This window comes from Macrotis lagotis, chromosome X (assembly GCF_037893015.1).
Source record: "Macrotis lagotis isolate mMagLag1 chromosome X, bilby.v1.9.chrom.fasta, whole genome shotgun sequence".
Lineage (NCBI taxonomy): Eukaryota > Metazoa > Chordata > Mammalia > Peramelemorphia > Peramelidae > Macrotis > Macrotis lagotis.
Genome location: NC_133666.1, coordinates 467,399,166 through 467,416,545, shown reverse-complemented (window position 1 = coordinate 467,416,545; position 17,380 = coordinate 467,399,166). Strand labels below are relative to the sequence as shown.

Below are 17,380 nucleotides of genomic sequence, written 5' to 3'. Positions count from 1 at the left end.
AAAATAATGTTTATTTTTATTTAAAAGAACAAAAGAAACTTTCTAAAATATGCTGTAAGAATATGTCCCTATGTATTCTCTTCCAAATTAAAGTGAAAAAATTTTTAATGAAGTTTCTTACTTATTGTACATACCTGATTTTTACAAATTCTTTTTAAAAAAACTATAATATACACATAAGCCTCAGTTCCTAGCAAAGCAAATCCAGAATATACAATGATGCAAACAAAAACAATCTTAAGTAACTTAATATTATGTCACTGCTAAAGAATATTAATTATCAGAAAATTAGTAGACTATGTTGTCACTTCTACTTATTATATTCTTTTATTATGTCAAGTGGGAGGGGAAAATCCAACCAATTAGCCTTTGGGAACAAAAGGATAACATAAAAATAATTATGCTGCTCAGATCAAACGACACTATTTTGCTTTACCAACCACCCATAATAAACAACAGCTAAACAAACCTTAAGTTAAGAATTGTCAAGGTAGTAATAATCTATTACTTAATTGACCTTGATGGATGTTGGGTGGTTGGAACAGGAACCTCAACTTATATAACAAAGGTTTCAAGTGAAATTGGCAATGTAACTAAACATCAATTAAGCTATAAATATATACACCTATATTGACTTTAATTCTTTTTTTTTTTTTTTAGTTTTTTGCAAAGCAATGGGTTTAAGTGGCTTGCCCAAGACCACACAGCTATGTAATCATTAAGCATCTGAGGGCAAATTTGAACTCATATACTCCTGACTCCAGGGCCGGTGCTCTATCCACTGAGCCACCTAGCCACCCCTTGACTTTAATTCTTAAAAGGATCTGTAATTTCTTAGGAATAAGGACTTGTACAAACTAGGTTGCAGATTCTGTAACTTCTTTAATTTTTTTATTATATAAATATTTTATTTGTTTTCCAATTATATACAATAGTAGTCTCTACTTATTTTTTGGTAAGGTTTTGAATTTTACAATTTTCCCCCACCTTCCCTTCCCCCTCAAGGCTATCTGATAATCTTTACACTGTTTCCATGCTATGCATTGATCAAAACTGAAGGTGTTGAGAGAAAAAAAAATATCTTTGAGGAAGAGATCAAATATTAGAGATAGCACCATTATGTAGTCCATAAAGACAACTTTTTTTTTAAATTGAAGGTAATAATCTTTGATTTTTATTTAAATTCCACAATTCTTTCTCTGGATACAGATGGTATTCTCTGTCACAGATTCCCTAAAATCGTCCCTGATTATTGCACTTGATGGAATGAACAAGTCTCTCTTTTCTTCAGAGTTCTCCATATGGAGAAAGAATATTTATGTTTTTTGTCTTGGACTTTGACCAATTTAACACAACTCTATGAATTTTGTAGTAATGCTTAACTACTCTTTTATTTGGTTGCATCAACCTGGACTCATTAACTTTGGACATTTATTCTAGATTTTAAAGACCATAGTCACATATAAAGTGCTGATCTTAAAAGTCAGATGTCCTGAGTTCAAATTCAGTGTTGATACTTACTATCTAAATGATTTACTATCTTTAAGTCCCTTAATCTCCATGTCCCTGGACCTTTCCTACTGAGTAAATAGATGAATTTGAGTACTTCTGCAGTGTCAGGAGTTCCTACACCAAGAGCTGATGTTGATGAAACCATAAAAATGAAAAAACATGGCAATTAATTGACAAAGATGAAGAGGAATAGGAAAAAAGGGACAAAGAAGTAATAAAGTTTATAAGAAAAACAGAAGATGATCTGACAGTATCTTCCTAAAACCATTTTTATAGACAGAAAATATAGAATGAATTACTTAGGTTCAAAAATAAAAGCGAACAAGTGAAAAGCAACTAAATATTTCTTTTACAATCCAATTTTATTAACTTACATTATCTGCATTTATCTCTAGGATAAAGACACTGGACTTCTAAATTGAGTACTTAAGAACGTCAAACATTTCTGCTCAACAATTTAAGGTAATCAGTCAATATATTCTTTATGCTTAAATTTAAAAGGTAAAATAGTTAATATCTAGATAAGACATCTAAGCCGTTTAAAAAAATAAAATGATGTCTTAGTCGTCTTCAATAATTAATAAAAAACTTATTTTTCCTTAATACAAGTAGAGTACTTTGAGGTTGATTATATGGAATGGAAAAAGAAAGGACCTAAGTAATGAAAGACTTCTGAAATACAAAAATGAAATGTGAAGCTTTTGCTAATATTCCTTTTAAGAGAGAATTCTTACACAATCTTATTTATGAGAAAACGTAGTTAAATGATCACAAAGAGTTGAAGAATAAGTACATAAAACAAGATAACTGAATTTATCTTTAAAATGTTTTAAAGTAAGACTCCCCCCCTCATTAGAAGCACAAAATAAATATTTATGTGGAAACCACCCTTAAGCATAGCAACTTGTAGAAGTGGCAGTAATGACTGCATGGCCTTCAAGTCCAAGTGTTAAAAAAATATTTACATAACTAATAGTCTTCAGATGAAAAAATTATTTTTTTTTAGTTATAGTGTGAGTATACAAGGTTTCACTGTCAGCACAAATATTCTAAAACACTGTAATGCTATTTTTCTTTAATACTTCAAACAAATTAAAATATTGGTTGGTCAGTGTTAAGGGTGTAATCCCACCTGGAGTCCTGGGGGTGGAGCTGGCCATTAGCGTGAGACACCTGGGTGTGGACTCTGCCACGTAGTTTAAGCGAGATATCTTGAGGAGTGGTATCAAGGCTGCACCTTAAACAACACTGGCTCTGCAGCGGGCTCACCCACACAATAGGAGGACTTAGGGAGTGATATAAGAGGGACACAGGCGGAAGTAGGGGGATTTGAGATGTAGCAAGCAGTGGGGCCATATTTGCTGCAAATGTAACCAATAGAGACCTGCTTGTTAGACTGCAACCTGGTGCTCTGTCCAGTTTATTGCCCTCTGCCCCCAAGGAGGGTCCATGACATCCAAAGACTGGGAAGAGGTATGTATCCAGGCGATGGCTTGGGATAGGTCCCTGAACAGCTGGCACCTGAACATGGACCAAGGGAATTTCTGCCTGGCCTCCCTTTAAGGAGGAAGAGCTGGACAGTCTCAGATTAATCTGAGACATTGAAATGGGGCAGGGGCATGCATGGTTTTCCCCTGATCAAATCCAAAGAAAAGGCAGTACTAGCTTGTCAGTTATATAAATTAGGCAAGCAGCATCAATTTAAGCCACATATTAAGCAGTAACGCAAATTTGAAAATAAGGTATGGGAGGTCTCCCCATGGTTAGAACATTCAGGGATTACGAAAGAAAATTGGGAGGTGGTTGGGCGGCAGATGGCTTCTTTCTATGGGACATGTCCTGGAATCTTAACTGACCAGGACTTCTCCTTTTATTCTCTCATAAAAACAGTGCTACAGTGGGCTTCTTGTCTCCGTGGGAGAGAAGCAATTGGCACACAAGTGGGAGAATCTTCTGAGGATGAGAATTGTGATTTCCCTCCTCCTCCTCCTCTGATTTACCCTTGGGTGGAACTTAGAGAAAGTTATAAAAAACACACTAAAAATGGAGCCGGGGAAGAAGAAGGAGGAAGTAGCCAGAGCAGGGAGGGGAAGGGAGGAAGTCAGAATCAAGGATGTCACACAGCAGAAATTGGGAAAGGAGGAAGTGTTTATGCCATGCCCACAGGCAGAGAGCAGTGAGGAAGAGGTCTCAAGCTCCCTCTGCCAGAACTCTGAAACACTGAACCAGTTTCACTTTTGGCTCTTCCAGGGGCCCTGCTCCAGAAAGTCTTATAGCACACAGTCTTAAAGCAGCTGCTGAAGAAGGGGAGATTGTAGATTGGGAAGACTGGGGTATTACTCCAACTTTGTCCTGTTTTTGATGATGGCCAGGGTGACAACCGCCTTCATGAGCCAGTTCCCTTTAAAGTATTGAAAGAGCTCAAGGAAGCTGTTGCCAAGTATGGGCCCTCCTTGTCATATGTGAAACATTTATTAACCAACGCCACTGCTGCATGGCCTTGGATCCCTTTCGATTGGCAAGAGGATGCAAATGCAGTGCTCACCCCAGGACAAGCAGTCACTTTTACTGCCCTTGTAAAGAGAGAGGCAGACCAGTACATAGAGGAGAGGGGTATCACCAACCCCGATGAGGCTTTTGAGATGATTACGGGGACAGGAAGATGGAGACCAAATACACTTACAACCCATGGTATTTGCAGCTATTCAACTTTGCCATGTCAGAGCCTTTGAGAAGTTAGAAGCCCAAGGGGAAGAAAGGGAGAAATTTATTGGTCTCAAACAATGGGGCAATGAAACCCCTATAGATTTCATTAGCAGAGTACAAGAAACAGTCAGGCGCATTTTAGGACACACAACTGGCACCAAACTGATTATTCTGCAGTTGGTGAAAGAGGGTCTCTGCCCTGAGTACCAACAACTCTTGGCTGGTCTGGGCACCAATCCCTCACTAAATGATATAATCGAGCGCCTCCTAGAGGACCCCCCGCAAAAGTAGAGAACATCAAGCCATGGCGATGGCGATTGCCCAGGGGATTAGTGAAGGACTCAAACAACGAAAGGGCACTTGTTTCAATTGCGGAAAAGAAGGACATTTTAAGGCACAGTGCTGTGCAGGTCAAAAAAGGGGCAGTAAACAGCCCACCTGCTATTGCTGTGGAAAAATTGGACATGTGGCAAAGTTCTGTAGATTTAAGAAGACATCAGCTCCGGGAAACGGGAAGGCGGGCCCTCCTTGTTGAGGCGCTGACCCTAGAGCCTACTGGATCAAAGCAGCCCCATGGGGCCAGACCCGGAATCAAAAGGGTTGCAGGAGCATTATCAGAGGGAACTACAAAACAAAGGGATCTAGGTGAAACTATCCTAACAGTTGCTGATCAGGGAAAGGAAGAGGATTCCTTAACAATCAACCTCTGAAGTACTGCTTCTCTAGAGGTGGTTCTGACCACATTCCCCCGATTAGTAGTGGGTGCCACAGGATACTCCCCTATACTTGTCCATACCCAACTACTGCCACCTGGCAGCACTACTGTGTACCTTACCAACCCACACTGCTACCCAGTAACCCTTCCCCCTGGCATGGCTATTGGCCTAGGGATATCTCTGCCATGGATTGAGAGTGAGAATAGTGAGAACGTTACACAAGTGAATTGGTGTAATGAAGTCAGGTTACAACAGCCCATTATACAGATAGATATAGAAGGCAAATTAATGTCAGGAATGATTGACACAGGAGCTGATGTGTCCATTATTGATTCAGTACAGTGGGACCCCTCCTGGCCGCTTATGTCATCTACCACCCCATTCTAGGGGTGGGAGGCCATCAAGGCGCTAGAAAAGCAGAGCGTCACTTGAGATGGAACTATGAAGGACAAAATGGCTTCATCCGTCCCTTAAAGATTACGGGACTAGGCTCTGCCCTGTGGGGTAGGGATTTATTGCACCAGTTACAATTGTATCTTACCACCCCTGAACATCTGACAACAAACTCCTAGGGGCTACTGCTATGGTGAGCTCCCCAAAGATTACTTGGAGGAGTGATAACCCTATGTGGGTGGAACAGTGGCCCCTTTCTACGGAGAAGCTCACCCACCACATTAAAAGATATAGTTAAGGAATTATTGCTACAACACAGAATTGAGCCTAACACCAGCCCTTATAATTCTCCAATATTTGTAATAAAAAAAAAGAAAGCTGGCATGTGGAGAATGCTTATTGATTTATGGGCAGTGAATAAAATGATTCCCTATGCACCTGCTACAGAGGAATCTTCCTTCTCTTGCCTTTATACCTATGGGCTTTGTCATAAAGATAATAGATATCAAAGATTGTTTTTATAGTATTCCCCTTCACCCCAAGGATAGAGATAATTTTGTGTTCACGATACCATCACAGAATTTTCAAAGCCCATCAACCAGGTATCAATTTACTGTATTACCTCAGGGAATAGCCAACAGCCCAACAATGTGCCAAGCACGTGTTGCAGCCATCCTTCAACCGCTGCCCAGTAAATATCCCAAGGCTATCATAATCCATTATATGGACAATATTCTCATGGCTACTAAGCACCCCCTCAGAGCTAGAGGAGTTAACAAAAGAAATGCTCCTTTCCTTGAGTAAATATGGGCTTCAAGTAGTTACTCATAAGATACAAGAAACCAGCCTTTATCAATACCTTAGTCACACCCTTAGTGAAGGAAAGGCATCTAGAACACCCCCAGAGGTGGATTTAGAGAAGTGTAGGAACCTTAATGATTTCCAAAAACTAACTGGCTCCATACAATGGATATACTCTACAATTCCTATTCCTGATGATCTATTGTATCCTCTTTATGATATCCTGAAAGGAGATTCCACATTAACTCCCCCCAATATTGCACCTCACAACCAAAGGAGGCAATGACACAGATCTTCTCCAGGTGTCATAAGTCCATAGTTCAATTTGATCCCCAGCAACCCATATTTGCCAACATTTTAAATCAAAGGTCACATATTGGTTGTCTGTACCAAAAGCAAGGTGTCATAGAATGGCAATATTTCCAGAAGAGTAAAAGAAGCATTCCTTGCAAATTCACGATGCTGGCAAAATTATTCCTAGCCATGTCTGATCGATGTCTTTGCATGTTTGGAAGATATCCTGTCTTAAATACTAGTGCTTCTGAGGATGCTCTTCACTACTTTACTGACTCTATCCCCGAGTGGGCTTCCCTCTCACTTCATGTGATGTTGCTAATCTTCCCCTACCCCTGACGCTTTGTGGATGGAACAACCTTCCATTATATCCCCCACCACGAATCAACTCCTCTAACCCTGTTAATGGACCAAATGTGTTCACAGACGCCACCAAAAACAAACGGGCAGCCTTCTACATCCCACAAAAACAAGTATTATGAGTTTTTAGCACTGAGTATAGCTAAGCCCAGAAAAATGAACTCCTTGCTATTTACTCATGCTCTTGCTTATCTTGCTAACATGCCTGTTAATCTTATCACCGACAGTCTCTATTGTACTGCAATGCTTGGAGAACTCCCTACTGCTTAGTACTATTGCTTCTCTGTTGGTGGACCTCCAAAATCTTCTCCTCTCTTGTCACTGTCCTGTGTTTGTTGCACCTCCGTTCCCCTGTTTCCACTGTTGGTCCCATCTATAGTGGCAATGATATGGTAGATTGAGCATTGCTATGCCCTTTACTCTCAGAAGCCCATCATGTACATAATAAGTACATCTCTCAGCTCGCTCTCTTCGTCACTTGTATGGCATCACTAAGGATCAAGCCAGGGACATAGTGAAATGATGCCTTGGCTGTGCTCCATTTCGCCCCCCACCTATTGATCATGCGAGCAATCCCCGTGGAGACCGTCCTAATGCTTTATGGCAGATGGATGTTACTCACTATGGAAAGACTCTTATTTATGTCTCCGTAGACACTTTCTCCAATTTTGTCATGGTGACACTTCAACCTGGTGAGGCAGCTCACCATGTGATAGCATATCTTTTATCCTGTTTTTCCACTTGTGGAGTTCCTACAACCATAAAAATGGCTAATGGCCCTGCATATTCTTCCAAGGCGTTTGCTGTTTTTTTGTCAGGAATTTTCCATTTTACATAGTACTGGCATTCCATACAATCCCACCAGCCAGGCCATAGTTGAATGTGCCAACCGTACCCTCAAGACCCTCCTCATTAAACAAAGAGGGGGAGTCAGTGGTCATGGCCGCCTTACACATACACAATTAGCACAGGCCATATACACCATTAATTTTCTTCAGTTGAGAGATGATAGTACCTCCCCAGCTTTACGCTATTTCACAGGAACTTCACGCACACTCCATACACATGCAACTAGCCGTCCCACTCCCTGCCCAATGGGTAACGGAGTACTTTGGAGGAGCCCAGACAGCCAGTGGCATGGCCCGGGCTCGGTAATTATAAAGTGACAAGGGTATCTTTGTATTCAACCAGATCCAGGTACGGATGGCGAGGAAAAGGAAGAACCAGTCTGGGAACCAACCAAATGGGTCAGAGACCTCAGAGAAGAAGAAAATAAGAAGAAGACGGGGAAGGAGAGGATGGTGACCACCCCCAAGGAAAGAAAAGAGAATGAAATACCCTAGCTCTTGCCCTCCTTGCCCTGAGTGTGCTACCTGGGACACAAGCTCTCAACAGTAGATGGCACAACCTTACTGAGTCACAAAGAGTGCAGGAAGATCAGCAAGGTGCATAGTTCTGGGGGCTGGTGGTAGACCCGCCAGCTCTTAAAGCTTTAGGATGGCATGACATGACACCTCCATTTAAGATTATAGGGAATGCCACCAAGTTAGTAAGGGAGCCTGAACACGATTATTTCAGGAATGGAAATGAAGACACACAGAACGTACAGGAAACCGACATAACTAAGTACAACTTTACAGTATATGCTTCCAATCCGCCGATATGCTTTTATACAGACACCACACTCCCAAACAATACAAGCTTGGATAAGACATGTATCAAATTAGAAAGCAAATTTTTCTCATCCTTTTTTCATCACACACCAGACCTAAAGAATCATACCACCTGCAAAAACATAACTATGTTGTCCATCCCACATTCCCCAAATTGCACCCAAAATACATCACAGATGTACATGCAGTTTGCCTCATTATAATAGTAGTGTCCTTCTCTGCCTGCCCCAAAGGAGATGGGGATACTTGGGTTCTGGTGCATGCCTGCTCTACTGGGGTTCCAACATGTGGCCCTACAGTAAACAATTCCTCTGTGCACCTGCGATTTTGTGATCATATCTCCTCGAAAAAAAAAACTGCAAACAAACAGCAGCTCCTGCACCAGTTGCCTTTCCCCTGGGCACTGCTCATCCACATTTGTGGTGATTGGGTCTGCCGTTTGCACCAACAAATGCCTTCATTCGCATATTCCCCTGTACTCAAAGTACATGCTGCTTGGACTTTACATTTGTGACATGGCAAGCTATTTTTGGCAATTTGAATTCGACCTGCCATGACACTCAAGGACATACTGATAACTTGTGTTATCAATTCGCAGCTGAGACTCATGCACCTCCCGACTATGCTTTTCTCCTTTGTCATCCCCAAAACGCATCTATTGAAAAACATAATCAACAACATGTGGGCCTTCAACCTTACTGCATTTCTTGTCTTAATGCCACACTCACCAACACTTTGACTCCTCGGCATCGTGGTCATGCAATATTTATCCTGAAACACCAAAAATATCAACTTGTTCCAGTGAAAGCTAAGCAACCATGGGCACAACATCCTCTGGACAAGTTGTGGGTTGAACTTAGTGGGAATCTTCCCCTGTTATTATTGCAAAAGCGTGAGGTGGCTGATCTTGCTTTCAATATCATTAACTTTGCCTTCTCATTTTATGAAAAATTCCAAATTCAGGATCTTTACCATCAACAAGGATATCTAGCATCTGCATTGCAAAACTTTTTGGTCCAGCAGTCATCCACATGGACCACCCAAAATCATATAAACTGGGCACTTCAAAAGGAAATAGATGCTTTGGCCCCTGTAGTAATTTACAATGGGGATGAGCTTTCTTACCATGAGTTGATAACCCAAATTCCTTGTCATTACAGATATAAATCATTATGTGTCACTCCATTACAAGTGAATCTTACCAACTCTTCATTTGTTGGTTCATGGCTTCAGATATGAGCTGTGTTACAAGGTGCATTCTTATCTCATAATGCTTCATCAGACATTCATCAATTGGCTTTACTGCTTCAAGAACTGAGAAATATTTTGACCGATTTTTCAAATCATCAGACTGCTGCCTTTAACATTGCTAGTTATCGCAAGCATTTACAATTCTTACAATGGTTATTCAGCTTATTAGATCATTTTGTCATATTATTTCTTCTTTGTATTTTTGGCCCCTGCTTGCTACGGATTTTGGTGTCCCTACTGAAGTCCACCTTGATCAACATTAAGGTGGATACCATGTCCCTTATACATCATACCCTTCATGACCCTCCTGTTTAAAACAAAGAAGGGGAATTGTTAAGGGTGTAATCCCACCTGGAGTCCTGAGGGTGGAGCGGGCCATTAGCGTGAGACACCTGGGTGTGGACTCTGCCACGTAGTCTAAGCGAGATATTGCAAGGAGTGGTATCGAGGCTGCACCTTAAACAGGATAGGCTCCACAACAGGCTTGCCCACGCAGTAGGAAGACTTAGGGAGTGATATAAGAGGGACACGAGCGGAAGTAGGGGGATTCGAGATGTAGCAAGCAGCAGGGCCATATTCGCTCCAAATGTAACCAATAAAAACCTGCTTGTTAGACTGCAACCTGGTGCTCTGTCTAGTTTATTGCCCTCCGTCCCCAAGGAGGGTCCGTGACATCTGAAGACCGGGAAGAGGTATGTATCCAGGCAATGGCTCAGGATAGGTCCCCGAGCAGGTCAGTTACAAAGTATTAGCTAGTTTTCAAAAGAAAAATCTAAATTCTTTATAGTTCTAGGAGAACTTAACTTTAAGAACCTGACTCTATTTACCAAGAAAAAGCACACTAAGTAATAATCTTTATCTACCTCTCCAGGAAGTCAGTATCATTAATGATGCTGCATGTATCAGGTTAACTCTACTTCTGTCCTGCAAGTTCATAGGATCTTAGCTTTATAGAAGGGACCTAAATGGTCCAATCTCTTCATTTCATAGATAAGGAAATTGATACCGAGAGAAGTTAAGGGATTTGTTCAAGGTCACATAAGCTAGTAAATATAAAAGTTGGGATTCAATCCTAGGTCCTTTGATGTCAAATTTAGGACTTACCTATATCATACTGATGAGGTCTACTTATATGGATTTACAGTTCTAGGGAGTCCCTTAGTATTACATCGCTTCAAAGAGATTTAAGGTAAACAGTAAATATTCAAATATAAACATTCAAAAAGAACCTTCCTTAATACACTCCCAAAGCAAGAAAAAAAATTCAAATAAAGTAAAATATTTTATACTTTAATAATGGGGAGAACATGAATAGACTAAAACATAGCTTTTTTCCTTAATATCTTTGTACTTTCATTTAATTATGGGTAAGTTTAATATTCAGATAATTTTTGCAAAATAAAGAAGGCATACTATAAAGATCAAGGTATAAAGTTATAAAATTCATTTTCATCTTCTTGAATTCATTCCATATACTTTCATACTCTCCATCTCAATTGAGAAAAAGAAGCAGTGGCTCAGTGAATAGAGCTCTGCATTTGGACTCAGGAAGAACTGACTTCAAATCTTGTCTCAAACACATTAGCTTTGTGATCCTGGGCAAGTCACTTACTCTCCTTCAGCCTCAGGTTCCCTGTCTGTAAAATGGAGGTAATAATAACACCTCCTTACTGTTGTAAGAATCAAATGAGATAATATATGTGTGTGTGTGTGTGTGTATATATATATATATATATATATATATATATGGATATATGTGTTTTATATGTAACAATTATATAACACAATGTTATAGGTTACACATTACATAAATATAAGACTATTATGTTATATCTAACATATATAATATCTAATATTCATTATCTAAGGTAATACAATGTTATATATAAAATGCATATATATATATATATATATATGTACACATAAGTGTATGTGGATATATTCATAGTCACACACACACATAGTTATTTGATCCTCACAACAACTATGTAAGCAGGTTCTATTATTATCCTCATTATTAAATTATAGAGGGATTGTACCTATAGATTTCCATACTAATGATATACAAATTGCATACTCTTAAAAAAGCAAGGAAATGCTTAAAAAATTAGCATTTAAAAGGAATAAATCATGGTTACCTGGAAAATGCATTAATGTAAAGTAACTTATTTTCCAAAAATATTAAATTGTTACTGTAATTAGGCAGAGTACCCATGTTTGATGTCAAAATCAAAATTAAAATTTGTCACTAAACTAAAAAAAAATTTGCCAACAATTCAGATTATTTTAAAACCAAATAATTAGGCTAAACAAAATATAATTAGTGGAAAAGAAAAAGAATAATCTATACAGTCCCATAACTGTTAAGCATATAAAAGCTCTCAATAATACACCCGAATGGTTAGGCTTCTGTCTTTGTTCCACCTCAGATATAATTATCAAAATTACAATAGCAATGGGAACATAAATGTCATTTTAAAAATTAAAGTTGATAGGAAATTAGAACCTGATGAATTATAGACAAAAAGCAGTTTAGTCTACCTTGGAGTCAAGAAAATCTGTCTCTTATAATAATAGTTCTGAACAGTATGAACTTGGGATAGTAATTTAGCCTTGCACAGCCACCAGTCAACTTTACAAGACTGTAATTAATAGAGTAATTACCATCTTTATCCAAAGAGTTTCAATATGAGAATTCTCTACAGTGCCTAAATCTAAATGAAAGTTCAAACAAAAATAAATTTTTTTTTAAAAATTCTTTAGAAAATGAGGAAAAAATAAAAAAAAAAGAAAAGAAATGAGGAAAGAACTTAACTGAAGGGCTTAACTGATAAATTGGAAGACTAATGCTAAATAAGATAATTTTATTTGGTAATCTTTCTGAAATAATATAATAAAATGAGGATGAGAGTTTAAAACTTTAAAGAAACAATGTAGTGGGGGTCTAGTCACAAATTCCCTACACCTTTCTTAACTGAAAAGATCTACTAACATTTTTCCATTTCCTAGTCAGTTAAGTCATTAGTAGTTTAATTAAAGTAGAAACCCCTCTGACCTGCCCATCCAGATTCTTTTTTTTTTTTGCAAGGCAATGGGATTAAGTGGCTTGCCCAAGGCCACATAGCTAGGTAATTATTAAGTGTTTGAGGCCGGATTTGAACTCAGGTAAGATTGACTCCAGGGCCAGTGCTCTATCCACTTCGCCACCTAGCTGCCCCCCATCCAGATTCTTAATTCAATCTTATGTTTTGTAATACTGAAATAATGTATCGTAATGTTATTTCACAGAAACTCAGCCCCAAACATAACTTTCCATTTCCTAATAAACTATCTTAAATATTTCTTCCTCCCCTTCGTTTGTTGTTCTTCAGTCACGTCTTATTTGATGATCCCATTTGGTCTTTTCTTGCAAAGATAGGAGTGGTTTGTCATTCCCTTCTCCAGTTCATTTTACAGATGAGAAAACTGAGGCAAACAGGGTGAAGTGACTTTGCCCAGATGGATTTTACTGACTCCAAATCTAGCACTTTATCTACTTTGCTACCTAACTGCCCTTCCCTCAAAACCCATTATGGAAAGCCCTTCTCTTATGCCTGTAGTTTAATGTTCTCTTCATCTTCACAGGCATAGACACTATTTTACTAGAATGAAAGCTCCTTGAGATCTGGCATAATTTTTTTCAATTTGTCTTTGTATACCCAGCAATTAGAACTGTGCCTTACACCTAGCAGGCATTTTATTAAAAGCTCCTTGCATTAGTTAAAGGCTCATCTCAAGACTTAGCTTCTCCATGAAGCATTTTCCAAGTTCTATGCACTCAAATTTTCCTAAGTCATTCTGTCCACACAGTTTTCCTTTATTGCTATCTAACCCCATTTTGAGTTATCCTTACTTGTGAACATGTTAAATATTCCATGACAAATGTAAACTCATTGAAAATAAAAATCAATGTCATTTCTCATCTAACAACAGTTTAGTATGGTTCCTTGAAAACAGTTGGAACATAATAAGTGTGGGTTGGATTGAATTATTATGATGTGAGGCTTTGTAAAAGATTCTGTTTTTTGAAGAGGTGTTTGTGCCTCCTCAAACTGAGACATAAATATCACAGGTAATAAAATATGACCAGAAATAGGTATTCTAATCACAGAGAGGGCCTAAAAGGAAATCAATTCCTATTTCAAAATCTTTTAAAACCTTCCACAGTGGAACATCATTGAGGCAAATGAGAAAAAATAAAACAAGCACCATAATACTATCATAACAAAGGAGAATAGCGAGTTTTCCTATATCCAAAAATCAGTCTTATTTATTCCAAATAATTTTCAATCATACCTGAATGAGACATTTGCTCACATCACTAGCACAGAGAGCTTTGTTACAACTCAGTGAGAGAGGGATCCATGTTAAGAACATCAGTATGGCTACAGTAGGCAGGAGATACTGTGACTTCATGTTTCCTCAAAGCAGACAAGGGGTAATCCCCACGAAGCTCTGAAATAAAAGATTTCACTTCAATAGAACAATCATGTATTGGAGAAAATTAATTTCCTAATTTTAAATACTTTAAAATTATTCCATTGAATATAATTTTCAATGAAAGTTGATTAAAAGTTCAGAAAATAAATGTTTTGTATTCTAATACAAGAAAAACAAAATCTACAAAAACACAAAAACAAAATCCACAGAAGCACAAAAACAAAACTGACCATGGAAGTTGGTAAAGTTCTTCAGTACCCCAACCTAAGTAACCTAGAGTATATCAAACCGGTAAAGCTTATTTGGGTCAGCTCTTCCAACTTCAGTAACTGTGCCTGAAAAATATACCATTCTTTAGCCAATCTGAGGATAATGAACTTGTTCAAATTTATCTAGGCTAGTCCTCAGAGCTACGTTTTTCATAAGCCAGCATAGTCCAAGCTTTTGAGAGGTCCTAATCCATGGAAGGCTTTGAGTAGGAAGCCTGTGAAATAGGTTACCATTTGAGGATCAGCCTAACTAAATTTGGAGAGGCTCATCACTATGTTGGCTGCAGGATGATGAATTTTTCCACTACAGCAATACTGGAAGCTGATCAACTAAGGCATAACTGGGTTGTGATGTGTGTAGGGCATACTTTAGCTGATTTATAATCATTTCATATCCTCTTATAAAATGGGCCTGAATAAATCAACATGACAAAAAGAATTTACATTTAACATTAATGTGCTTCAATTTTTCTCATCTCTAAAATGTGGAACTGTCTAGGATACTGTGAGTACCAAATGAAGTAATGTGTGTGTGTGTGTGTGTGTGTATAATACATATATATATATAGTCCTTTAAAAGGGCTAGCTCTCCCAAGTTCTCTCTTTCGGTAACCTATAATTACTTACACATGCTTAAATGAATAATAGGGTGGGGGGTGGGGAGAGTTCAAAATACTAATTGCAGGAATTCATTATAGATGAGGCACCATAATAAATTCTTTAAAGTCACAATAAGATTAATACTATAAATAATCAGAAAAAAAAGCTGAAATCCCACCAAGTCCACAAATACAATTATTAGATGTAAAAACAGGAAATGCAACTTCTTGAATTTATTGAAATAAATACGTATGTGTGTATGTGTGCATATGTACATATGTACATATGTGGTACATTAAAAACATTCTAAGTTGTTATATTTCAAGTTTCAAAGAACAAATTTCAAAGTTCTGTAATGACATTTACTATCTTATTCTAAGCATGAACATTTTGTAAACCAACAGCAGTGAGAAACAAAGGCTCTTACATTAATGGTGTCAAGTATGACTCAAAATTTAGAAAGAGAAAGCCCTGTTGATTATTACTAGAACCACAAGACATTCCCCAAAGGACGTTAGTCACCCAACTTTGTAACTTGTTAAACTACTCTGACCAAATGGGATAATTTCTGGAGCCACTGGCATTTACTTGTGGAGTCAGAATCAGCCATTTAAAAAATCTGTTTTTCCCCCCAGTGGTTTTTCATCTTATTGACACTACAAATTAAAGAATATCTGTTAAAGCTTGAATAAATTTAGCTCGTTAAAGAATCTATTCTCTAAGGAAAGGAAAAAATTTCAAGCTAGTGAAGAGCAACACAAAATTAGAGACACATTTTTTGAAAAATCCTATTCTGCTTCCCTTAAATGTTTATTTCCTAATACCCAACATCTCTCCCCCCAAACCTTTCATTCATCACATCCAAATGCTTCTAAATCAAGACTTTGGACTAGCTTTCCGTCCGCAAAGGAAATGTCACTAATAGCAGAACTAAGCCCCGACTATATACCGGGCACTTCGGGAGTCCTTCACAAGCCCTTTAGTCCACGCAAAGCTGGGGTACGGCGAATTCTGGTGGAGGCGCCGAGGGGGAAGCGCAGCCCCAGGGGCGAGGGTCGGGGCAGGGGCGGGCAGGGACGGGGGGGGGGGGGGGGGGGGCCGAGGCGGAAGGCCAAGAGGACTCGGGGCGGGCCACCCGGTCAACAAGCAGCCTCAAAGGGCCGGGCCCGGGCTTCAGTCCTTTCAGCTCTTTGGGGAAAGGAAGGGGGAAGGGGGAGGGGAGGGGAGGCGAGGAAGGGAAGGGGGTGAAGAAAGAGGACAGCAGGAGGGGAGGGGGAAAGGATGGAGGAGGGGAAGGGGGAAAGGATGGAGGAGGGGGCCTGCGGGCGGGCTCGCAGCTAGGCGGGTGAGGGCAGAGGGCAAGGATGCCCTCCAGAAAGGATGAAAGCCTCAAAAGGATGCCAGCAGGACGGGCCGGAGGCCCCCCCCCCCCCCCCCCCGGGGCCGCTCAGACACCTCCGGGAGCCCAGCCTCGGGGCCGGGCCGGGCCCAGGCCGCCAGCCCGCTCCCTCCCGGGGAGGCCCGCCCCGGCCTGGGCCGGGCTCTTCCCCGAGCCCCGCGCTCGGCCGCCCCCCAGCTCCCCTCACCGTGAGGCGCGGCGCGGCCGGGCCGCCCTCCGTCCTGGTCCCCACGCGGAGCCGGGCCGGCGGGAACTTGGCCTTGGGGGAGCAGCGCGCGGAAGCCCCGGCCCAGCCGCCGCCCCCGGGTTCTCGCGGGCGCCGCCCCCCCCCCAGCGCCCCCTCCCACCCGCGAGGCTCGGAGCCCGCCGCCCCGCCTCGGGCACCTTAAAGAGACAGGGCCCTGCTCCTGCTGCTCCGCGCCTCCGCGCAGCCTCCCCACCCCCAAGGCCCCGCTCCCTCCGCGGCCCCTCCTCTCCCTGGCTCCTGCCCCCTTCTCTCTGACTCTGTCCCCCTTCTCTCTGGCTCATCCCCCTAGTCTAGTCTCTGGCTCCTGCTCCCCTTTCTCTCTGACTCTCTGATCCCCCTGTCCTGGCCCTTCTCTCTGACTCTGTCCCCCTCTCTCTGGCTCATCCCCCTAGTCTCTGGCTCCTGCCCCCTTCTCTCTGACTCTGTCCCCCTTCTCTCTGGCTCATCCCCCCTAGTCTCTGGCTCCTGCCCCCTTCTCTCTGACTCTGTCCCCCTTCTCTCTGGCTCATCCCCCCTAGTCTCTGGCTCCTGCTCCCCTTCTCTCTAGTTTGTGCCCCCCTTCTCTCTGACTTTGTCCCCCTTCTCTCTGACTCCTGTCCCTCCTCTCTTCCCCTCTCTGGCTTCTGCCCCCCTCAGACCTCTTGCACCCCTTCCTGAACCCCCTTTTCTTTTCCTCTCCT

At 40.8% G+C, this 17,380-nt stretch overlaps 1 protein-coding gene and 1 long non-coding RNA gene across 3 annotated transcripts in view; one reads left to right on the top strand and one right to left on the bottom strand.

Annotated features, from left to right (window-relative positions):
* Positions 1-8,075, top strand: part of LOC141502347 (uncharacterized) — a 46,284-nt gene extending 38,209 nt beyond the window's left edge. The window contains exons 2-3 of the long non-coding RNA XR_012472497.1: positions 1,908-1,974; positions 7,974-8,075. This is a non-coding gene — a long non-coding RNA (uncharacterized LOC141502347). The remainder of the gene's footprint in view (positions 1-1,907; positions 1,975-7,973) is intronic.
* The window catches only part of TWSG1 (twisted gastrulation BMP signaling modulator 1), a 73,306-nt gene extending 56,428 nt beyond the window's left edge, over positions 1-16,878 (bottom strand). The window contains exons 1-2 of one of the 2 annotated variants that reach the window (XM_074207028.1): positions 16,838-16,878; positions 14,042-14,200 (exon numbers count right to left, since the gene is read on the bottom strand). In XM_074207028.1, coding sequence (XP_074063129.1) covers positions 14,042-14,161 — 120 coding nt within the window. In that variant the 5' untranslated portion in view covers positions 14,162-14,200; positions 16,838-16,878. Of the gene's footprint in view, positions 1-14,041; positions 14,201-16,640; positions 16,752-16,837 lie in introns of those variants that run through there. The other variant, XM_074207027.1, reaches the window with a different exon arrangement.
* Between the last annotated feature and the right edge of the window lie 502 nt (positions 16,879-17,380).